Consider the following 22,517-nt stretch of genomic DNA (forward strand, 5'->3'; position numbering starts at 1 on the left):
AGTGAGCCCTCCGCCGTGAGTCAGCTCCTTGATGTGGGCACCCCGAAAGTGCCTAAAGTGAGCGAGAAAGACGGGCTTGGTCCTGGCGCGCGCACTTGGCCAAGGGCTGGGATTTCCGACTAAGGAGCCCCCCGACGTGTGAAGGGCGTGGGCTGGTCCCAGGGGGTGCCCCACAGGGCTGGGGCGCGTCCCTGTGCACGGGCGTGGGGGTGGGGCTCGGCGGCGGCCTGGGAGCCCCGACCTCGGGGGGCGGGCGCCCCAGCCTCTCGGGGCCGCGGAGACCCCCTTCCAGTGCAGGCTCCGGGCACAGGACCGAGTCACAGAAAGGCCCAGGCCGGGACTCCCGCCGCCAGGCCCCGGCCACACCCGCCAACTACACCTCCCGGGCACTGAACCCACACTCGGGGCCCGAAGACAGGCGCTCCTGTCCCCCAGCCCCGGGCCTGGACCCCACGGGGTTGCCCGTCCCGCAGGCCAGTAAGCCCGGAGCGCGGCCGCAGCCTCCACTGCCTGCCCCTGGCAGCGGCGCCCTGCGCTGGGCACCCCGGTTCCGAGGCCGCCACAACGCCTGCAGGGAGCTGAGGCGCTGCCCGCCGTTGCCCTCGCGAGCGGGGGCGCCCCTGGAACTACAAGTTCACTCTGCGGACTCGGCCGCGGCGCGCAGGGGACGCAGAGCCCGGCAACTCCGGGGGGCGGGGCTGTGGGGCTGTGGCCGAGAGCGCGAGACGCTCGCGAGACTTGCGGCCGCGCAGGCGCGGTGCGGGGGCAGCGCGGGCGCGCGGCCGCGGCGGCCGTTGGGGAGGGTGCTTCCGGAAGGTTCGGGAGCTTTCTGGAACGGGCGCCGCGCGCGCAGGGCGGACCCGCGTCTATAAAAGGGAGGAGCGGTTGCTGCGCGCCAGTTGCTCCTGCGTCGCTGTGGTGCTGCGCTGTCGGGGAGTCCGTGCGGGGCCGTAGCCAAGGTGCGGGGGCGGTCGGGGCGGGCCTTCGCGGGGGGACACGGGCTCCGGGGGCGGCGGCCACGTACGGGGCAGCGGGGGCCCGGCCGAGCTGCGCAGCCCCTGGGCCCGCGGGCGGGGGCGGCTGTGGTCCGCTGGAGGCCTCGGGCCTGCTGCGGGCTGGCGTCCTCCCGCGCCGGGCCCGGCCGCGCACCCGGGGGGCGGGTGGGGGCCCTGCCGGGGGGGTGGCCGCTCTAGGACGGGTCCCGGCCCGAGCCGCAGCGAGGCGGCGCCCGGGGCCTGCCGGGGGCTCGTCCGGGCCGCCGCGGGGCGCGCTCCCGCCCGCCGCGCGGCCGCAGCAGTGAGGTCATCGCTTTGTCGGCGGCCTCCGGCCCGCGGGCTCCGGCCGCCCGGCGCGGAGCTTCAGTAAACGGGGCTCCGAGAGCCCGGGGGCCGCGCCGCGGGGCACTAAGCGCTCGTGCCGCCGCAGATGCCGGAGCAAGCGCAGAGCCACGACCAGCCCATGGAGGAGGAGGAGGTGGAGACGTTCGCCTTCCAGGCGGAGATCGCGCAGCTCATGTCGCTGATCATCAACACGTTCTACTCGAACAAGGAGATCTTCCTGCGCGAGCTCATTTCGAACTCCTCGGACGTGAGTCTCCGTCCTGCCGGGTCGGGTTTCGGGCGTCGTCTCCCCCCCCCCCCAGCCCAGCGCCCTCGGGGCTGACAGTGTGGCTTTGTCAGGCCCTGGACAAGATCAGGTACGAGAGCCTGACGGACCCCAGCAAGCTGGACTCCGGGAAGGAGCTGCACATCAACCTGATCCCGAACAAGCAGGAGCGCTCGCTCACCATCGTGGACACGGGCATCGGGATGACCAAGGCCGACCTGATCAACAACCTGGGCACCATCGCCAAGTCGGGCACCAAAGCATTCATGGAGGCCCTGCAGGCTGGCGCCGATATCTCCATGATCGGCCAGTTCGGTGTCGGGTTTTACTCAGCCTACCTGGTCGCTGAGAAGGTGACGGTGATCACCAAACACAACGACGACGAGCAGTATGCGTGGGAGTCCTCGGCGGGGGGCTCGTTCACAGTGCGGACCGACATAGGTGGGCCCCTGGGCCGGGGCGGGGGGGCGGCGACAGCCGACAGCCTGGTTTCAGGCAGGGAACTCGGCTTTGTAGACTTGATGGGAAAGTGTGGCATTGGGAGCTCAGTGGGTTGTAACCTCACCTCGAGTTGGCCATTAAGATTAAACTTAAATTGGTTTTCCTGCTTCCCTTGCAGGGGAGCCCATGGGTCGTGGAACAAAGGTTATCCTGCACCTGAAAGAGGACCAGACCGAGTACTTGGAAGAGAGAAGGATCAAGGAGATTGTGAAGAAGCACTCCCAGTTTATTGGCTACCCCATCACTCTGTTTGTAAGTTCCTGTGTATCTTCTGTACAGACAGGTGAAGGAACCAAATAAAATCCTTAATTTTTAATCTGCTGATAAGGCCAAGACCCAGACTTGCTGCCATTACTGGACTGGACTGAAGCTCTTCCTCAGGGTAACCAGCACATTGAGTATCGAGAAGTTCCTTGGTTAATATTTCTCAGCTAATTTAGGCTTCGGTGTAGTCTTGGTGCCTCCATTTAATTTCTGTGTTGTATTTGCAGGTGGAGAAGGAACGTGATAAAGAAGTGAGTGATGATGAGGCTGAAGAAAAGGAAGAGAAGGAGGAAGAGAAAGAAAAAGAAGAAAAGGAGTCTGATGACAAACCTGAAATTGAAGATGTCGGTTCTGATGAGGAGGAGGAGGAGAAGAAGGACGGCGACAAGAAGAAGAAGAAGAAGATCAAGGAGAAGTACATCGATCGAGAAGAACTGAACAAAACAAAGCCAATTTGGACCAGGAATCCTGACGACATCACCAACGAAGAGTATGGGGAGTTCTACAAGAGCCTGACCAACGACTGGGAGGACCACCTGGCGGTGAAGGTGCGCGGCGACGGCCTCTGCGGGTGGGTGGCAGGCGGCGGGCAGCGGGCGGGCGCGCTGACCACGCCTGTGTGTTGCAGCATTTCTCAGTGGAAGGACAGCTGGAATTCAGGGCCCTTCTTTTTGTGCCAAGACGTGCACCCTTTGACCTGTTTGAAAACAGAAAGAAAAAGAACAACATCAAGTTGTACGTTCGCCGCGTTTTCATCATGGACAATTGCGAGGAGCTGATCCCGGAGTACCTGAGTGAGTCGGGGGCGGTCGCTGGCACTGTCGCTGTTCGTTGGTGCTCGTGCCGGCACGTTGGGGGGCGTTGCGGTTTGGGGCTTTGTGTGTGGGGTTGCTCTGTCCTCACAGAGGCTTGGGCCTTTGTGTCCTTGCAGACTTCATCAGGGGCGTGGTGGACTCTGAGGACCTCCCTCTAAATATCTCCCGGGAGATGCTGCAGCAAAGCAAAATCCTGAAGGTTATCCGAAAAAACTTGGTCAAAAAATGCTTAGAGCTCTTCACTGAACTGGCAGAAGACAAGGAGAACTATAAGAAGTTCTATGAGCAGTTCTCTAAAAACATCAAGGTTGGTGTGAACATTTGAGTATTAGTAGCAGTAACGAAACTTGCTTTTTGTAACATGAAGAAAGTCTTTCTAAAGCCAGTGTTCCCTTGCAGCTCGGGATCCACGAGGACTCTCAGAACCGGAAGAAGCTCTCCGAGCTGTTAAGATACTACACGTCTGCTTCTGGCGACGAGATGGTTTCCCTCAAGGACTACTGCACCCGGATGAAGGAGAACCAGAAACACATCTACTACATCACAGGTGATGGGGACAGCGCTCAGGCCGGGTGCCACCCGCGGGGGCTCCGCGCGCGAGGGGGTCATGCAGGCGCGGGCAGGAATGCGAGTGGGCCACTGGGTGTGTGCTGGCGGGGGAGGAAGCGACCCCTGCATGGCTGGGGTCTGAGAGGAGCCCTCCGCTGTGCTAGGTGAGACCAAGGACCAGGTGGCCAACTCAGCCTTCGTGGAGCGCCTGCGGAAGCACGGCCTGGAGGTGATCTACATGATCGAGCCCATCGACGAGTACTGTGTGCAGCAGCTGAAGGAGTTTGAGGGCAAGACGCTCGTGTCCGTCACCAAAGAGGGCTTGGAGCTGCCGGAGGACGAAGAGGAGAAGAAGAGGCAGGAAGAGAAGAAGACCAAGTTTGAAAACCTCTGCAAAATCATGAAGGACATCTTGGAGAAAAAAGTAGAAAAGGTGTGTGAATGTCATCTTCCCTCTTCTCTCCCTGCATTTCCTACTTTCTGACACTTAGAGGCAGTGATGGGCGTTTCTCAGAGTGGGGCCACACGGGCCCCCTTTCTCAGAAGTTCTGCCTAGTGACCGCACACCGACCCTCCCCAGTCAGCGATGGGTGGAGCTCTGGACCCTGAAGACGTGGGGAGTGGAGGGGAGTGTATGGGAAGGAAGCTTTAGGTGCCCGAGTTTGCAAGTACTCCTGTTAATTGGCACTCGGGGCCCTTGGATTGTGTATCAACCATTGTCACCCTGTTCCCTTCCAGGTGGTCGTGTCAAACCGCCTGGTGACGTCTCCGTGCTGCATTGTGACGAGCACCTACGGCTGGACGGCCAACATGGAGAGGATCATGAAGGCCCAAGCCCTGCGGGACAACTCCACGATGGGCTACATGGCCGCGAAGAAACACCTGGAGATCAACCCCGACCATTCCATCATCGAGACGCTGCGGCAGAAGGCAGAGGCAGACAAGAACGACAAGTCCGTGAAGGACCTGGTCATCCTGCTGTATGAGACCGCGCTGCTGTCGTCTGGCTTCAGCCTGGAGGACCCCCAGACCCACGCAAACAGAATCTACAGGATGATCAAGCTGGGGCTCGGTAAGCCGGGGCGGCGTGGGGGTGCGTCCGGTCACCTGTCGAAGGGGTGGGTTAGGCTGCCTGATCCGTAAGGGATAGAAAGCCGGAGCTGGGCACCAGCCATTCGGAAGAAATGACCGCTGGGTTCTTCTCCCTGAACAGGCATCGACGAGGACGACCCCGCCACGGACGAGAGCAGCGCCGCGGTGACGGAGGAGATGCCGCCCCTGGAGGGGGACGATGACACGTCCCGCATGGAGGAGGTGGACTAGGTCGCCCGCCGGCCCGCGCGGCCCCGCCCCTGCGTCCCAAGTCGTGGGCGATGTATTTGCAAGGACTTCTTTCTTTATTTTTGTTAATGTTTAAAAAATCTGTTTGGCATGACCGTAACCGCTATGGAAAGAGGGTTTCTTTCCACTTCTAAGTGTCGATGCTGTCACACCGCAGGCCCTGAGCGGAGCGGGCTATTCTCTTCAGTTTCCTGTTGGCTTCTTTTAACAGTGAGGTCATGTTATGAGGTGTGCGTAGCCTAGTGTTTAACTTGTGCTCCTTAATCTTCTGTTACCGAGGTGTTAGGCAGACACTGTCCCTCCCCCAGGACACTGTAGCCCTCCCGCCCCCACCGTGACCCACTGCATGCACAGCCCTTAGAAAACTCAGCGCTACGCCCGCCGCAGGCTTGTTTCCTTCCAACGAGGTGCCAGGGCCGGGAGCGGCCCGTGCCGCGAAGCCGTCGGAAGGAGCTCTGAGAAGTTCTGTGAATGGAAATGTAGTGCTCAAGTCACGTTCTGCTTTAAAGGGTTGTGGCAAATACAAACTGAAAAGTTGCGGGGAAGACGTCTTTCTTGGGAGTGCTGGGGGCTGCAGACGACATGGTGGTGTCTGGGTGTGGCCCCGTTAGGGCCACTTGCGTTGCCTGCGGGGAGGTGGAAGGGAAGAGGCAGGTCCCGCGACGCCTTCCCTGAGATGGCTGCCGGCCGCGGGCCTGCCTTGCCTCTGGGGTGGAAGTAAGGCACCAGCGCTCGCCCCTTAGTAGCTTTGGCCTGGGGTTGTCGGAGTTCTTCCCGGTCTGCTTCCTGCCACCTTCCCTGGTAACCCTGCTGTGCACGCCCACCAAGCCCAAGGCAGGGCGCATGGGAGGGGGCTGGGGACCCGGGGTCCGCCCATGGGGGGGGACGGGCGTCTCCCAGTCCTGGAGCTGAGCGGTGGGTAGCAGGTCCCTACAGGGCTCGGTTCAGGGTCTCAGGCCACCCGCCAAGGTTGATGGTGACTAATGGTGGGGGCGGGGGTGGAGGGCTTGCTGAACAGATTGCGTTGGCTCCTAAAACCTGCCAGGCCGAAGTGCTTAGCGATTACTCCAACTGACTGTCAGTGTTCGAGCCCACGTTTAGTTCCAAAGCCTGTAGCCTCGTGCTGAGGGGTTGTCGGCTGGAGGGAGGGGGGGTGCGGGAAGTGGGGTGAACGGCAAGGGCAACGGGGGCTGCTGGAGGGTGTCGGCAAACGGCCTTCCTGAGTCACCGGGAGAGAACGTTGAGGTCAAGTTTCTGCGGCCGCCCCAGGGACCCTGCGCCGGGGGTGGGTGAGGCATGCACGGAGGGCCCCTCACTTCCTGCTTCCAGGCTCCCGAGTCCCCCGCCTGTGTCCCGTCCTGTCCCGCCGACGTAACAAGCGCTGAGAAAGCGAGGACGGGCACGGCCTGGAGAGTTACAGGTGGCTGGGTTGTCTGCAGACGACTAGTTACGGAATATCCCAAAGATGGTCTGAGAACTGACCGCGAATTTTGCAAAGCCCTAGATGCTCGATACACAAAAACCAATTTAATGTCTTGTTAGTCCCGTGTCTCAAGATTCACAGCATATAAACAAAAAAATGTCACGAAAGGCTTTGCAACCTCTGGCCACGACTAAGAGCCCCAGGGAACCAGAGGCCGTTGGAGTGCTGGGAGGAGCCTCCACAGTGGTAGGACGTGGGGTCTCCTGGAAAGCACTGCACTGGGCGAAAGGAGCCTGGCCCAGAGCTGCTATGTGATCTCGTTTTCATAAAAGCTAGGAAGGGCCAAACAGAGTGGGTGAGGGGGTGGCCTGGGGCTACGCATCCCCATGGGCTTGATGGTCAGATAAGGGGTAACATTGGGAACTGTCTCCAAAACTAGAGGTGATCGCACAGGTGTATGTATTTATTGAAGTCCATAGAGCTTAAAATCGGTGAGTTTAATGGTGTGCTGTACCTGAACAGCAAATGCAAAAAGAAAAGATGTAAAAAGCAATCTCCTGGCATTCAAAAGTGGCCGAGCCCTGGCTGGGGTGGCTCAGTGGATTGAGCGCCGGCCTGTGAACCAAAGGGTCGCCGGTTCAATTCCCAGACAGGGCACAGGCCTGGGTTGTGGGACGGGTCCCCGGTTGGGGGCGCACAAGAGGCTGCCACACATGGATGTTTGTCCCTCTTCCTCCCTTATCCTCTGTGAAAAAATCTTAAAAAAAACCCAAAACTTTGAGCAAGTTGCTGGGTCCCAGGGTCATGACCTCATCTGTAGATTAGGGACAGCACCTTAAAAGCTATTCTGCCATTTTGCTGGGTAAGCAGGTTTAACAGGTGCCTGGTGTTACCAAGTGCTGCCAAGTGCTCAAAACTGACAGCTATCACTTCCAAAGACTCATCTCAGGGGGGAGCTTCCTCACTGTTGTCCCATGAGGTCACCTTACTCAGGTTCACTTCTACCACAGATATTGTCAAGTGTAACGTCCTGCAAGTCCCAGCCAAAGCCTCCCCTCCTCCAGGAAGTATCCCTAGACTGCTGCCACCCTCACCATCTCTCGTTCTCTGAACGTGCAGTTATCCCCACCAGGCACATGTGCATCAAGTTTTTGTTGAGCGCCCACTGAGAACCAGCCCAGCACAGCGTGGTGGCGTCCCTGGGGCGGCGGGCAGAGGGAGACGGCGGTGGCAGCTATAGAGAAGGCCGTGGGGAGCCTCGCAGAGGTGTAAGGACAGCAAGGAGGGGCAGGGTCTGGGGGAGCTCCTGGAAGGGGGTGACTGCTGAGGTGAAGCAGACCTAATTTCCGCAAATGGGAGTGGGGAGCCTTCGCAGTGGGGAGGGGTGTCACGCGCTGGAGAGCCCGGACGGTTCCGTCCTGGATGGTCTGAGCCATGAGAGGAAGCGGAGGCCGGGGATCCCTTGAACATTAGCCCTGGCTGCAGGCCCGAGCGGGGATGCACGCAACCCCCCCGGGGAGCGCCCGTGGCCGTTGCCAGGGGCCGCCTCAAAGCAGCGGGGCCTGTGTTCACCCTGGAAACCGTCCTGAACGCCAGGGACACTGAGGCGGTTTGGTGCATTGGTGTCACCACCGTGTTCCATGGCCCTTCGCACCTTCTCTAGCTGCTCAGGTCACCGTACAGACAGGAAACGGGCGCCTGGCCGATGGGGGCCAGCCCGAGGGCGCGGGCTCCCGACTTGCTCGGTGGTCTCCCCGCACGTCTGCGCACCGGCTGGGCGTGAGGCTCGGCTCTGCCTCTGAAGACAGGTCCTGACCGGTCCTGGGTTTTGAGAATAGACATGTCTGCCTGTCACCAAAACTCAACAGCATCCGGCACATGGCACGCACTCAAGTATTTGTTAGTAAATTAGCCTAAGCACTCCCACTTATAGACACTTGAACTTAACAGTCTCCAACTTCTTCTTTTATCTTCTTAACTTTCCTTCGGAGGTTTCCAAACCCGCTCTGCCTCCCCCGGGCCTGGTCGGCCGCCCCCCCAGTGGAGGCCCCGCTCAGGCCTCGGGGCGCCGGCTGCCCCGCGGGGGACGGCGTTGGTCTTCCGTGCGGTAGGATGTACGAGACACTGGCGCGCCGCGGGGAGTGGGCAGCTCAGCCGCGTTCCCTGCGCTAAAACGCTGTGCGGCCATTGACAGAATCTCTTTCCAGGACTGTTTCCCACCCCAGAGGGCGGCCCAGAAGCAGTAACGAGCCTGCGGTGGTTTCACACCCGGAACCAGGCTGATTCCTCGCACTGAATGGCTCAGTTTACAGTCCTTTTTGTCAGACGGGACTGTGTCCTCTCCCCTGCTCTAGGGGCGGTGCTCTCAGTAGTCCTGCGATGACTGGGTGTGTGGTCAGTCCTCCTGCCTCCCTGCTACGTGTCCCCAGAAGGCGTGTGGCATATGTCACCTCCAGCCTGGTGCACCTGGTACATGTAACTGTGTTCCCCCTTCCCGTGGGGATGGCAATGACTTGTTTAAATAATTCTGTATAATTTAGGAAGCTTTTGTTCCTTTTTCTAAGCCGTCAAGATCCGCTCCAACCTTTGCAAGTGTGATGACGGATCACTTCTGTAGGAAGGAGCATCGCTTCACCTCCCTGGGAGGAACATTCCAGGAAGGAAGGCTTTCAGGGAGTCACGGCATATTCACAGCACCAGTAAAATCTGAATAAAGGTTCCCTGAGGATGTGCACAGCCAGGGAGCTGAATACCTCGTCTGCCGACAGCGTCTGTCTGCTGGCAACACACAGCACCTTCTCCTGAAAGTCCTTCAGGGCCTCAACACATGACCAGTGATGTTCCGGAGCTGCACGTGGGGTCCCAAACAGGCACTGCTGACTTTTTAAATTCTGGGTTTAAGAAAAACCCAAAACCCTAACCAGAAAGAAAGAAAATTGACAGAGCAGCGGCCCGCTTGTTAAGTGGCCGAACGGACGGATCCGCAGCCCCCAAAGCATGCCCCCACTCCCAGCTTCTTGAGGCGTCTCCTGGATTTCACTGTCGCTTTATCTGCAAGGACTTCGCCTGCTCCCCAGCACGTTTCCGTAACTCAGATTCACTCCAGGCACTTGGTACCACGATTGTGCGCACAAGTCAGAGGAAGACGGGCTGTTCGTTCCTGCCCGTTCTGTTCAGCGCTGCGCGCGGGGCTGGAGCCAGGCCGTCAGTCCAGAGGAGGAGGGAGCCGTGCTGATGGGACAGGAGGAGTAAGCACAGTCTCTCCGTGCGGGCGGCTTGACCTTCTATACAGAACATCGCCACGCTCTCTGGAGCACGCCCACGCCTCTCTCCCCCCTCGGGCACGAATCTTTCCTTTTCTCCCCTAAACTCTAAGGGTCCCCAAGAGACTGGCAGCCAGGGCAGCAGTGGGCAGTGGTGGCTTGTCCCGGGGCTTAGCCCCGATCCAGTCCACAGGGCTCCCTTTCCTCTGACTTCCCAGTGAGGGGACAGCAGCCACCCTGCCCCGCCCCCGCTCACTTCTTCCCTGTGATGTTTTCAGGAGCCGAAGCGGCCGCCTAGGCTCGTTCCTGCTGCTTTCTCAACGCCAAGCCCTTCCTTTGTCTCGCTGACCCCAGCTTAGATAAATGTCCTCTCAAAAGAAAAAGAAAAGAAAGAGCCCTGGCTGGTGTGGCTCCGTGGGCTGAGCACCGGCCTGTGAACCGAAAGGTCACTCATTGGATTCCCAGTCGGGGCACAGGCCTGGGCTGCGGGGTCAGGTCCTCAGCTGGGCGCACGCGAGAGGCGATGCTTCTCCCTCACGTTGATGTCTCTCTCTGTCTCTCTCTCTCCTTCTCTCTCTCAAATCCATAAACATATTCTTGGGTGAGGGATAAAAAGTACTTAGAAATTTAACCAAAGAAATATGTCACATTATAAAAACAACAAAACTTGGTTAAAACCAAGGAGACCTATTAAAGGAAAAGACGTCCCATGCTCACGGACTGGAAGACATAAAATTCTTAAGATGCCAACACTCCGCAGGCTGATCTTCAGACTCAGCAGGTCCTAACCAAAATCCCCACCGGCACTATTTTTTCAGAAATTGACGACCCGGTTCTAAAATTCCCATGGAAATGCTAGGGACCCTGAAGAGCCTAACAATCTTGAAAAGGGACAAAGTAGGAGGACCCACTCTTTCTGACTTCAAAACGTTCCTTTAAAAATAAATAAGCGAGTGAGCAGCCAGCATTCGCCAGTTAATCTCTGGCAGCTTTCATTCGCCAGCTCATCATTCGTTCTAAATACACTGTTGGCGGCCCTGGCTGGCGCGGCTCCGCGGACTGAGCGCCGGTCTATGATCCAAAGGGTCGCAGGTTCGATTCCCTGTCAGGGCGCAGGCCTGCGGCCCAGCTCCCCAGTTGGGGGCGCGCGGGAGGCAGCTAATGGATGGTTCTCTCCCTTTCTTTCTCCTTCCCTTCCTCTCTCTCTGAAAACTAAATTAAATATTGAAAAAAAAATTCTGTGTGGGACCGCGGGGGCGACGGACTGAAAGTCCCCGCGCGCAGAAGTCAGCAGGCAGCTTCTGGGGAGGCTGGCGCTGGGAGCGGCGACGCGTTGCCATGGAGATGCCGGTGACGTCACACAGCACGAGTCCGGCCCGCATGGCTTTCCTCCCTGACCCAGGGTGATCACGTGGCACAGGATGGACCTGCCACTCAGAAGGTAAGCGCAGCGGGTCTGCCCCGCCCCCGCCCGAGTGACCGTCACCTGAGCGGGCTCCGGGGGCCCCACCTTAGTGACGACACCCGTACTCGGAGTCACCCTCACGCCCCCTTCCTTGCCGCCCCCGAGGTTGAATGGGGGCCGGGGAAACTGGCCCCGCCCCAGTCTCGGGCCGGTGGGCTGGCCAGGGGCGCCCGCCCCCGCCCCGTGAGAAGTGCCCCCACCTGTGGGGTCTTTCCTGCAGCTGCTGTCCCCGCAGGGGCGCTCGTTAAAGCCGCGAGGGCCGGACAGGAGAGGGGGAGTCTCCTCCAGAAAGAAGGGCCCACCCGCGGGGCGCACAGCCCAGCTCCTGCGTGGAGGGGAGTCCCTGCCCCATAGGGGTGAGCATGTTTCCCCCCAAGAGGGCGCGGGCGGCGCCCCTGCACTTCGGGAGTGAGGACATCACCCCCACCGCGCTCCCGTCACCTCTGGTGCTGGGGTCCTTTCCTGAGAGACCCTGGTGGGAGGTGGGTTGGCGGGGAGTTCTTCCATGTCCCCCAGGTATGAGGAGTGAGAGAGAAAGGGCCTCCCCAGGGCGACAGCGGGAGGGTGGCCTGGGGGCTGCCCCAGCTTTGCCCTCAGCAGCCAGCCTGTGCTTGGGTCGTGGGGGCCCCCGCCCCTACCCCCCAAACGCACAGAATTCTAGGGCGCCGGGGATTAACCTGCCCTTAATTAGCACCTGCTGGCGAAGCTACTCAGTGTTTCTCCAAAATATTATTTTAACCTGTGGTTTCCTCTAAAGCAAAGTGACTTAAAACAAGAGAGAGAATCCACGTGGTGCTGGGGGGTCCCCCAGCCTGAATGGGGCTGTGACCCGATGGAGTCCGCGGCCCTTCGGAGCGGCCCCCTCGCACGTACCACGTGGGGTGGGGGTGGGGGAGCGCATCGCAGCCGGTTTTCCCTTGAAAGCTTGAGCGACGTTGTTTTGAACATGAGTTAGGAGTTTTGGCCTCTTCTTCGGGTGGCTTAGGGACAGGAGACTGCAGAATGGAAAAAAATCCACTGTCGTTCCTTTTTAATTTGTTGTCTCTCAGAAAAATTGTACAAAAAAGTGGCCAAAATAACACCAAGGATGGTATGAAGGGGTTCGTCTTAAAACACTGGCGCTGGGGGACGGAGGAGGAGGGAGGGGAAGGTGCGCTTTGTGCCTCAAACACAGGCCTCACTGTCCCCCGAGGAGCCGGCCTTACCCCTCGAGGGGACACACTCACCTGAGCGCCCACCTGCGGTTAGGACCAGGGGTCCTGTTCGGTCCCTTGCCGTCCCCTTAGACACGGAGTCACTGTTCCCGGAGCGTGTCCCGGCCCAGGGGCTTGGCGGGGAGACGATGCTGTTCCCATGAGGACGGGCTCCTGTTGGAAACGTGCGCAGACAAGTTTCTCTTTGAAACCGAGGGCTCCTCACGCTGCGTCCTCCTGTCCAGGCCTGGAGGGCGGGTGCGCGAAGCGGCCTTTCTCCAGCACCCGTGGGCCTGCTCCGCCCCCTCCCTCCGTGCCCCAGGCCGGCGGCTCTGCCCGCCTCCCCTCCGCCACAACCGGCTCTCTGGACGTCGTCGCAGCCTCTGCCCCTGGGCTCCAGGTGGGAACCTGCAGAGCCACCTGGTCCCGCCAGGGCCACTCCTCCTCGCATGGCTCCAGCGGTGGGGGCAGGCGCAGACCCCCAGGAGGAGCTGTGGGCTCTCAGGCCTGGGCCATTCCCTGCCTGTGACAGAGATGCTGCCCTGGCCCCTGGGGGGCGGGACTGTTTGGGGAAGGCCCAGACCCGTCACATGACCCATCGCTTTTCCTTTTCTTGCCTTGTTGGCAGGTGTTTAGTTTGTATTATATTTAAACTTGTTTTGCTATTATCCACAGGTTTTCTGATGCATTAAACATTCTATTTACAAAGTGAAATTTTAAAAGCTTCATTAGAAAAATGTGCCAAATGTTCACCTTTTAACAAATGTCAAATGCACACTCCGGTCTTCCATTTCTGTTTTGCTTTTGAGCTTTTCATCCTTCTGCCTCATAAGCACAGCTGTGTGAAGTGGGGAGCCAGGATGGGCAAGGGGGAGGGGCCAGGATGGGCAAGGGGGAGGGGCCAGGGTGGGCAAGGGGGAGGGGCCAGGGTGGGCAAGGGGGAGGGGCCAGGGTGAGCAAAGGGGTGGGGCCAGGGTGAGCAAAGGGGTGGGGCCAGGGTGGACAAGGGGCACAACCAAGGACTGGCCAGAATGGCCTGCTGCTCCCTAACTTTTCCATTTTAAAACTTCAGGTAACCAGGTTGTGACTTCTTGACATCTGTGAGGTCAGTCTATGAAAATGACTTTTTCTCAGGTTGGGGAGGCGTGTTTTTTTTTACTACCTAAAGCTCAAAAGCATTGGAGGATGGCTCAATCCACTGAGACACACCAGCCAGGGCTTCAGCTTGTCTTTTTGTTCTGCTTGAGGACAGGAAAGACAGGGAGGCTGAGACGCTGGTGCCTTGGGCCCAGGCTGTCCCTGGGGTGGTGCACGTGTGTGCGTGTGGCTCTGGGCAAATTCAGTATTTTTAGCCAGTTTCCCCAGGTGTAAACGGGCAACACCCTCACGCCGTCCGCAGCTTCCATCTGTTGACTGAATTCCTATTGCTGTCAAAAGCGGTATTAGACCCTCCCCAGGTGTCACTCCGTGTAAGTCCCCAAACCACATGGCTGGTGAGGCTGCTGGTTTGACAGGAGGTTCAGGCTGAGGCCTGGAGTGAGTCGGGGTCGAGCGTGTGTGACGGTTCGTGCCCTGCGGCCCTGATCCCACCTGTAGGCACTTTTCCAAGGCAGATTTCTGCCTCCAGCTGTGAGTGCTTGGAAGTGGCTGTAAAGGAGCCCGTGTGGGTCACAAAGAACCCCGGGGTGTGGGGCGCACAGTGGGGGCTCTATGTATTGTGTGTGGTGAGTAGTTTTTTATTTATTGATTTGAGGAACAGTGACTTTGTTGTTCTACTTATATCGTTGGTTGATCCCTGTCTGTGCCCTGACTGGGGATCAAAGCCACAACCTCGGCAAATCAGGACGATGCTAACCAGCTGAGCTGCCCGGCCAGGACTTGCTTGTTTTCAGAGTGAATCTTCTCTGTTCTTTGGGTGTATAGTTTTTTAAAAATGTTTTTAACTTGAAGCTTTTTAGGAAAAGGTTGCAGTTTGCCACCTTGGGTGAGTCCATCCCCAGCCTGGACTTAAACTTCTTCACCTGTTAAAACAAAACAAAGCAGGGAGGACCTCCGACCTGGATGGTGGTCCCCTCCGCGCTCTGATGTTCTAGAACTTTCAGTGTGGATGAATGTGGGACGTTTCCCAGTGAGGGGCTTTCCCCAAGCAGAGGTGTTAATCGTGGGCTATCTGCCCTGCCACCAGTTGCTTAGGGGTTTCCTTTTAACTAAAAGGGTGGGAGGTCCCTAGATTAGTTTTTCTGGTGGACGACAGAGTCAAGTTCACCTCTTGGCACACATCTCTGGTCTTTGACGAACCTGTCCCGTGGAGTGGCCACCACTAAGTAAAGACGAGACAGTATCATACTTCCTGGTCCCCTGTGGTTAACCCCTCCCCGCTCCCTTCGTAACCACTGACCTGTGCTGTGTCCCCACTGGCCCCGAGCCATGGCCAGTGTGTGGCACGGCCGACCCGGCTGCATCCGGGCGGCGTTCAGCATCACCAGCACCAGGGCCGGCTTCCGGAAGAGGCAGAGGAGCGCGCTCCGTCGCCTCAAGGTGCTGGCCGCCCACAGCCCTTCCCTCCTGGGGGAGATGGGGGTGCGGCACAGAGGGGACCCTGTGTGCACGAGGCCAGGAACCCTGCCCTGGGCCCTCCTTGGCATTATCCTCACAGTCCCTTTTCTCCTCCCCGAGCCAGAGGTGCTCACATCCCTGCCCGTTGGGAGTCTGTCTTTTGATTAAGAAAAAACAGGAGCTGTTTCTCCCAGCGGCCCGGGTTTGGGGGGGAGGGTCCTGGAATATCAGCCGCCTGGCTGCGCCCTGGGCCGCAGCCTCTGCACCGCAGGGAAGGGTCCGGATGGCTGAGTTAGTTCTTCTGGCTTCAGGGCCAGAAGGAGCACGAGGCGGCCGCGTGGGGTCGACGGGCTGAGGAAGACGAGCTGCGGACTGTCTCCTGCGACTGTCCCGTTCGCCGTGGCCCAGCTGCGCATTTTAGTCCCTCACCAAACCTCTGTGGCGTCTTATGCTCCTGCTCAGGCTCCAACGAGCGTGTCCTTGTGACCCCCCACCAGCCCGGGCCACACCCTCCGAATGTCCGCGGTGGCAGACCGCTGTGTGGGCACATGTACTCTGCCTCCCTTGAGAGAGGCTTCTTCAAGCCTTTTCTCCCCCCAGACCAATCCCAGAAGGAACTACGGGGACTTTGTGGGCGGTACCTGGAGAGAGGTAAGCTGGAGTGAGCCAGCGGCCACTCCTGTGTAGGGGGTGGCGGGGGCTGGGACCGCCTCGGGGGCTCAGGGCACTCGGCCTGTCAGTTCCTAGGTCCTCCCTGCCGTGGGGTCCCCCGAGACTGGCCGACGCACACAGGGCAGAGCCAGTGTCGTGGCTGCCACCCAGACGCGGGAGTGAGAGCGACAAGGGGCCTAAGCTGTCTCTGTCCAAGAGGAAACTGGAGCTTTTTCTTTCGGAGCCTGAGAAGAGGAAGAGGAAGAGGCAGCACGTGAGGGAGGGTGACCTGGGAGGGACCCGGAGCCCTGTTCCTGCCCTGCCGCTGCTGCGGGCATGGTCTCAAGGTGGCAGCACCTAGAAACAGTGGGGCGCGTTTGCCTCCCTCCCCGCAGGCGCGCAGCCCCGACCGCCGTGTGGCCCGGCCCTCTGCTTGGTCACTATCTGGCAGTCCCCAGGGCCATGCTGGTCCCAGCGACAATAAAAGGGAGTCCTCCCGAGGACAAGAGCCGCGTATCCGTCCTGGTGGCTGGGGGTGCATGGGCCCCGGGAGCCTGTGCCTCTCCTCCACGGGGACGCGGGGGCGTGTGTGCTGCAGGTGGTCCCTCAGGCAGGGGTGCACTGAGCCTGTGCCCCGCTCCAGGGCCCCTTGGGTCCCCCTTCCTGCCAGCTCTGCTGGTGAAGATAGGTAGGGCTGTGGCCACTTTCCAGCCTCACCCTCCACCTGTGGGGTGAGTGGTGGTCCCAGCAGTGGGGATTCCCCCCTCAGGCCCCAGGGACTGAGTCAGGGGGGCGGGGGGGAGGCATGAGGCTTGGGGAGGCCCTGACCTGGGTGCTGTCAACTCGGGTGTTAGGATGAAAAGCAAGTGGGAGCCCTGGGGCTCCTTGTTGGGTCCACGTGGCATCTCTGGGTGGGTGAGCTGCAATCCCAGATCTGGTGACCCGCCCCAGGAGGGCGGGTGTCACGGTGGTGACCGGATGCCAGCTGCTGCTGCTCGGCCCTCTGCCTGCAGCAAGTCCCCGCCCGTGTTCCCTCCCAGCCGGGCCCCTCCCCTGGTGCCGCACCAGCCTGTGCTCGCTCGGGACCCTCGCCTGTGGACGGGGCGGGCTCGCAGGGGCCAGGCGCGGACTCTCGCCTGCGGGCTCTTCTCAGGGGAAGCCTGCTGCGCAAACGCTGGAAACCCTTATTTATTGGGTCAGAGAAGCACATTAAAATGGGTCCCCATTGTCAATGGAATACACCTGTGGCCTGCAGTCAAGCCAGCTCTGCATCTCTGAAGGAACGTTCCAGAAGGAAGCAATGGGGGTCCTGGCTCTAGTCTCAGGCCTGGGGACGCTGACCCTGGCCGGCTCCACGGAAGCCCCCGGGGGTGGGCCCAGGCAGGACTCGGACCGCCCCCTGCGGGTGGCAGAGTGCGGGGCACAGCAGCAGCAGCTCTGTCACAGGGCCTGTACCCACACCTGGCCGTCAACCCTGCAGGTGACACTCGCAAGGCAGCCTGGGCCACACCCACCACGACCCCCGAACGCCAGGGGCGCTGGGACCGCCAGCTGCCTCTGCTCGCCAGCGCCCCTGGGGCTGCGGGAATGAGGGGCTGGGAGCAGACGGGCGGGTGCCAATGCGGGCGGACCGCACCCGCCGCTGAGACGCCGGCACGAGGGGCCACAGGCCGGGCTGCACAGCTGACGTGTCCCGGCCCCGCTGGCTGTGGTGTCCCCGGGCTCCTGGGCTCGCGGGCGCGCAGCAGAGACAGGAGGCGGGGGCGGGTCATGCTTAGTGTTTATTCATAAAACAGCCGCACGCTCGCCCTCCGTGCCCTGCCAGTCCCAGCCGCCGGCCTCACGTGCCGCCGCCGCCGCTCTGCTTCGGCAGGCCCGCCCTTCCACAGGCTTTAAGGGTGAAGAGACGCTCACGTCGCCTGCTCCCGCGCCGCAGGGGAGCCACGGGGGGCCTCACTCCGTGCACAGGACGGCGACGCCACGCTCGTAGAAGCTGCGTGGGTCCTCCTTGGTGGCGATTTCCAGGTCCACGGTGAAGATGAGGTCCGCCCGGGTGAAGTTCAGGTAGACGGGCAGGGTCACCTGAGCGGGGGCAGGGGGCCTTACTGCTGGTCCGGGGAGGTGGGAGGGGGGCTGGAGGTGGCCGGAGCCCCCTTTGCCCCGGGCACGCACATGGGGCCCGCAGCGCCTCCCTGACCGCCGAGGGCGGGCCGTGCCACCTACCACGTTGGCCTTCTTCTCCGCGTTCGTCTGCTTGACCCAGCGCAGCTGCGTGAGCGGCAGGGCCGTGGAGATGGCGTTGGACAGCGAGAGCTTGTTGTTGCTGCACGTGGCGCCCTGCAGCTTCAGCCCTGCGGGGGGGCGGGGGCGGGGGGGGCGTTGTCAGGCCACACGGGCCGCGGGGGCTCAGGGCGGCCAATGGCCCCGCCCGGACCCACCCCCCCCTTGACCTCCTCGGCCACGCGCGGGCACGGGGCTGTGGAGGGCAGCGTGTCAGTGGGGCCCGGCCCACACACCCCACTCACCCGTGACCCCGAAGCTGCAGGCATCGAGGGCGGCGTTCTGCAGGGCGGTGACGTTGACCTCCAGGCACAGCTCCTCCAGGGACCAGCTGTTGGCCTGGGCCACGTACTGCCTGGTGGCGGTGATGTACGCCTCGGGCACGAACAGGCCGCCCAGGCACACGTGGATGTTCTGCGGGGAGCAGCAGCCCGGTGAGCGGCGGGCCTCGCGTGTTCTCCCGGCCCCCCCGCCCCCCCCCCCAGGATCCCCAGGAGCGCGGGCCCCACCTTCAGCTCCTTGGCACCGCCAGACGCGGCCGCCAGTGATATGCTCTGCAGCTGCTTGATCCTCTCGCTGAAGTCCGACACCCACTGGATGACGGTCATGCCCGCAGGCACCGTGTAGTGGGACCAGCTCCGGGGCAGGATCCCTGCGGGCAAGGAGAGCCCAGGCGGCGTGAGTTCCCCAGTGCCGGGCGCAGACTGGGCACGTCTCTGGCGCTCGCCTGCGTCCCACGTGCGCCCACATGCGTGTGCCCCGCCCCCCGTCAGTCCAGTGTGACTGGCGGGCCGTGCTGCGGGACCGCGACCACCCCAGGACCACCGCTCGTCACACAGTTCTGCCACAGCGACGCGCCGCCGGGCGGGCCGTGCGCGCGCACCTTTCACCAGCTCGTTGATGAGGGTGCGCAGGTAGTTGGTCTGCTTCTTCTTCCCCTCGCACACGTGCACCACGTCGGCGAGGTCCTGGCGGACGGCCTGCAGCAGCTTGGCGCCCATCTTCACCTCCCTCTCGAAGAAGCGGAACAGGGGGTCCTGCGGCCGTTCACGGAGAAGGCCCGAGTGAGGGCAGAGGGCCGGGATGAGGCCCCTTCTCCAGAGCGGCCCAGTGTCCGGAGCCCCGGGGTGCTCAGCGCGGTTCAGGGCCCCGCGGCTGCCCCGAGTGCCGGCTGGGACCTGACCCTCATGAGGTGGGTCAGACCTGTCGGCTGACAGCAGCCCCGACAACGCGTAAAGAGAGTTGGAGGGTCACTTTGGTGGCTCCGGGGAGACGGACAACGTCCCTGCCATGCCCTCCCGCCGGGCTCAGGTGTGTGCCCATTTATCTGCCCCCCCCCCCCCGCCCTTTTTGCTAAGAGCCCCCGGGCTCTGGGGCAGTCCCGCCCGGCCACCTTGATGTTCTCCACGGTCCGCCTGAGGTGGCTCAGTGTCTGGGGGACGAGCTGCAGCCAGTTGGAGGCGGTGGTGTGCAGCGTCCGCATCCAGGCCGGGCGCCCGTCGGACGTGGAGTCCGTCCTCGCCTTCTTCTCCGTCTCCGCGTAGGCCAGGTCGTCCTCGTCCTCCAGCATCTGCATCTTCAGCATCTTACTGATCATGTCCACGCCTGGGCGGGGAGGCCACGGGGATCGGAAGAAGAAAGGACTTAAATGTGAAGGCTGCAGAATGTGCTACCCGCAAGGAACAGACTGGGCGTGTGTTTCTAAAGCACAGAGTGGCGCCCTGCCTGGTGTGGCTCAGTGGACTGAGAACCGTCTGGTGGACCAAAAGGTTGCAGGTTCGATTCCCAGTCAGGGCACAGGCCTGGGTTCTGGATTTGGGGCCCAGTTAAGAAAAAAAAAAAAAAAAAAAAAATTCCCAACCCTGGCCAGGTAGCTCAGTTGGGGGAGGGGTTGGATCCCTGGTCAGGGCACATAGAGGAGCCGACCAATGGACACAACAAATCCACGTTTTTCTCTCTCCCTCCCTTCCTCTCTCTGTAAAATCAATAAATATCCCCAAAAAGTCCTGATAAGAGACGAGTAGGTTTAAAACATCACTTAATAACCAAGCACTCCCCGAATCTAAGCACAGTTGAGAGTTCCCTGAACACAGGCTGTCGACAAGCCCTGTGCCCAGCACTGAGCCTGGACCGCAGGGAAGACGCAGTGGGGCCGCGGGGGCGAGGGCAGGCGCGGGCACTCACCCTGGGTGGTGAGGAGGACTCTCTCGGCGTTGTTGGGCAGGCCCAGCCAGGAGGGCGTCTGGGTGTCGGGGAGCAGCTCCACCCACTGCACGAACTCCTCCCGCCTAGAGACCGGCACAGGGGAGACGCCGTCAGGCACGGGCGGCGGGGCAGTGGCCTGGCGGCGGGACCGCGGCGGGCGTGGGCGGCAGCTCCTACCTGATGCCGTCCGGCATCTGAATGTCTTTGTGCCCGTCGACCTTGCAGGCCAGCTTAAACTCACTGTCGAAACTCTTCGTCGTGAACAGACGCTCCAGGAAGGTGTTGAGCAGACGCTGGTCAAACTCGTTGTCCACGCGGCCGCCGTAGATGGACTGGGCCATCAGGGTCTTCAGCGCGGACCAGGGGATCTTGTCGGGCGAGATGTTCTGCCTCCCCTGGGTGAGGGAGGGCTGGTCAGCGTGCGGGGCTGGGGCGGGCACGTCTGACGGGTCCCCCCGCTGCCCCGTGTCAGCCGCCGCCGCGCCTGCCCCCCACTTGCCTTGGCTGTGTCGTCCAGCCACGTGTCCACGGTGTCGCAGGCTGACCGCAGGTCGGACTCCCCAAACTCGTACTTCTTTGACCAGCCCAGGGGGGCATATCGCAAGCGCTCCTGGATGATGGCGTGGAACCAGGCCAGCAGGAAGTACAAGCGAGCACGCTCGTTGGGGGACTGCAGGGGGCAAGGGACCGAGCAAAGTCACCGGAAAGCAGCGCCCTTTCCGTCTAAGACGACACAGCAACGTGCGTCGGAACCCGAGCTTTAGGAAGAGCTTTCCCTGCTCTAACGCTGAGCCCCCCTGAAGTTCAGGGCTTCCTGTGCCACAAATTAACACAACGGTTAGGGCCCCGGCTGGTGTGGTCAGTGGACCGAGTGCCAGCCCGTGAACCCAAAGGTCACCAGTTCGATTCCCAAACAGGGCACAGGCCTGGGCTGTAGGCCAGGTCCCCCAGGTCGGGGCGTGCGAGAGGCCACTGACCTCTGTATCCCTCACACATCCATGTTTTTCTCCCTCTCTTCCCCTCCCTCTAAAAAATAAAATCTTAAAAATAATAATGTAACTATTAGATACGAGTGGCCCAATGGCACAGTTGAGATAAATCATTTAGCCAAAAAAAATCACACAGAAGACAATTTTCCTACAAACGCCAGCAAGTTGCCTAACGGCACAACGAACGTGAAACGCAGCTGACCCCTGAGCAGCGGGGGTGCGGCCTGCGTGGGCCCACCTCCACACGGGTGCTTGCGTTTCGTTTCATTGTTCCTGCTGCCTCAGGTGTCCCAGCTTCCCCTCCGCTCACTCACGCACTCATTCCTTCACAGCTGTGACTTCCTTCTCATACCCGCACGGCCAGCCCTCCGTGTCGCCGGGTTTTGCACCCGTGACGTGGAGGGCTGCCTGTGTGCACTATTCTACGCCATTTCAAATAGAGGACTTGAGTGCTGCAGACTCTGTTGTCCATGGGGGCCTGGACACACCCTCCTGCAGATACCGAGGGTCAACAGGAAAGTTTTGGGGGGAGCCAAAGGTTATACGTGGGTTTCTGACTGCATGGAGGTCGTGCTGCTGAGGGTCAACCGCAGGAGTTAGGAACTGCCCTCCCCCGCCCACGTGCCCTGGTCTTTGCCTGGTGCCCAGGGGGGCACTGCTGGGCCCAAGGCAGCCGACGCTCGGAGCAGAGGCTTCCCAGGCGCCCGGGATGCCCGCCCGTCACCGCGGGCCCGCCCCAACCCTGCAGCCCAAGGGGCGTGCACGTGCCCCCAGCCGTGCACAGAAGGGACGGCCTGCCTGCAGCTCTGCACAACGGGCGCTCGGGCCTTCCTGGGGAGCACGAGGCCCCGTCCGAGTTGGGGGACGGGCCTGTCTCTGGGCCGATGCGGAGCGCGTCTGTACCTTGCAAATCCGTGAGACGGGGATGCTGCTGAAGGTCCTCAGCATGTTGGCCTTCACGCCTGGAGGCGGCTCAAACACAAAGATGCGGCCGGCTCGGAGCAGGTTCACGGGCACCTGCGGAGGACAGGGCGCCCGTCACAGCTCTGGCTCGCTGGGGCTGCTGCCCGGCAACCCCGCTTCTGCACTGAAGGGCGCCCAGTCGGCTGAAAGACCAGCGTCTGGCCCAGCCCTCTACCTTGGGGTTGATCTCCATGGTGAGGAAGAGTCTGAAGCAGGCGTGCGGCTGCAGCGAGTGCAGCTTCTTCTCCAGCTGCATCAGCCACCCTGGGGCCAGGTGCACGTTCTTCAGCATCACCCACCTGCAGGCACAGTGAGACCCACAGCCCTGCTCCAGTCTCCTGCTGCAGCTCCCAGGAGCCACGGCTCCCCCAAGAAGCGAGATGGGCCTACCTCCCCGACTTCACCGCGGTGTTGATCGCCTTATCTGCTTGATTGAAGCCTTCCGCCGAGCCTG

The 22,517-nt window shown here is 61.2% G+C and overlaps 2 protein-coding genes and 1 long non-coding RNA gene across 3 annotated transcripts in view; 2 read left to right on the top strand and 1 right to left on the bottom strand.

Annotated features, from left to right (window-relative positions):
- Nucleotides 1-887: 887 nt before the first annotated feature.
- Nucleotides 888-5,613, top strand: HSP90AA1 (heat shock protein 90 alpha family class A member 1). The gene is made up of 11 exons (XM_090265598.1): nucleotides 888-959; nucleotides 1,426-1,587; nucleotides 1,680-2,046; nucleotides 2,225-2,358; nucleotides 2,598-2,918; nucleotides 2,999-3,164; nucleotides 3,302-3,492; nucleotides 3,585-3,732; nucleotides 3,899-4,167; nucleotides 4,473-4,806; nucleotides 4,948-5,613. The coding sequence occupies exons 2-11, from the start codon at nucleotides 1,426-1,428 to the stop codon at nucleotides 5,055-5,057; spliced, it is 2,202 nt and encodes a 733-aa protein (XP_090121724.1). The 5' UTR covers nucleotides 888-959; the 3' UTR covers nucleotides 5,058-5,613.
- Nucleotides 5,614-15,331: 9,718 nt separating this feature from the next.
- Nucleotides 15,332-16,119, top strand: LOC149990222 (uncharacterized). The gene is made up of 3 exons (XR_016508901.1): nucleotides 15,332-15,626; nucleotides 15,716-15,900; nucleotides 16,022-16,119. It is a non-coding gene; the product is annotated as an uncharacterized LOC149990222 (long non-coding RNA).
- A 1,270-nt stretch (nucleotides 16,120-17,389) lies between these two features.
- DYNC1H1 (dynein cytoplasmic 1 heavy chain 1) overlaps nucleotides 17,390-22,517 on the bottom strand; it is a 58,675-nt gene continuing 53,547 nt past the window's right edge. The window contains exons 67-78 of the mRNA XM_090265615.1: nucleotides 22,454-22,514; nucleotides 22,239-22,362; nucleotides 22,004-22,117; nucleotides 20,611-20,781; nucleotides 20,289-20,506; nucleotides 20,091-20,194; nucleotides 19,300-19,511; nucleotides 18,790-18,943; nucleotides 18,416-18,558; nucleotides 18,152-18,320; nucleotides 17,850-17,977; nucleotides 17,390-17,708 (exon numbers count right to left, since the gene is read on the bottom strand). Coding sequence (XP_090121741.1) covers nucleotides 17,580-17,708; nucleotides 17,850-17,977; nucleotides 18,152-18,320; nucleotides 18,416-18,558; nucleotides 18,790-18,943; nucleotides 19,300-19,511; nucleotides 20,091-20,194; nucleotides 20,289-20,506; nucleotides 20,611-20,781; nucleotides 22,004-22,117; nucleotides 22,239-22,362; nucleotides 22,454-22,514 — 1,727 coding nt within the window. The 3' untranslated portion in view covers nucleotides 17,390-17,579. The remainder of the gene's footprint in view (nucleotides 17,709-17,849; nucleotides 17,978-18,151; nucleotides 18,321-18,415; nucleotides 18,559-18,789; nucleotides 18,944-19,299; nucleotides 19,512-20,090; nucleotides 20,195-20,288; nucleotides 20,507-20,610; nucleotides 20,782-22,003; nucleotides 22,118-22,238; nucleotides 22,363-22,453; nucleotides 22,515-22,517) is intronic.

Source organism: Furipterus horrens, unplaced genomic scaffold, assembly GCF_987537825.1.
Source record: "Furipterus horrens unplaced genomic scaffold, mFurHor1.1.pri manual_scaffold_21, whole genome shotgun sequence".
NCBI classification, from domain to species: domain Eukaryota; kingdom Metazoa; phylum Chordata; class Mammalia; order Chiroptera; family Furipteridae; genus Furipterus; species Furipterus horrens.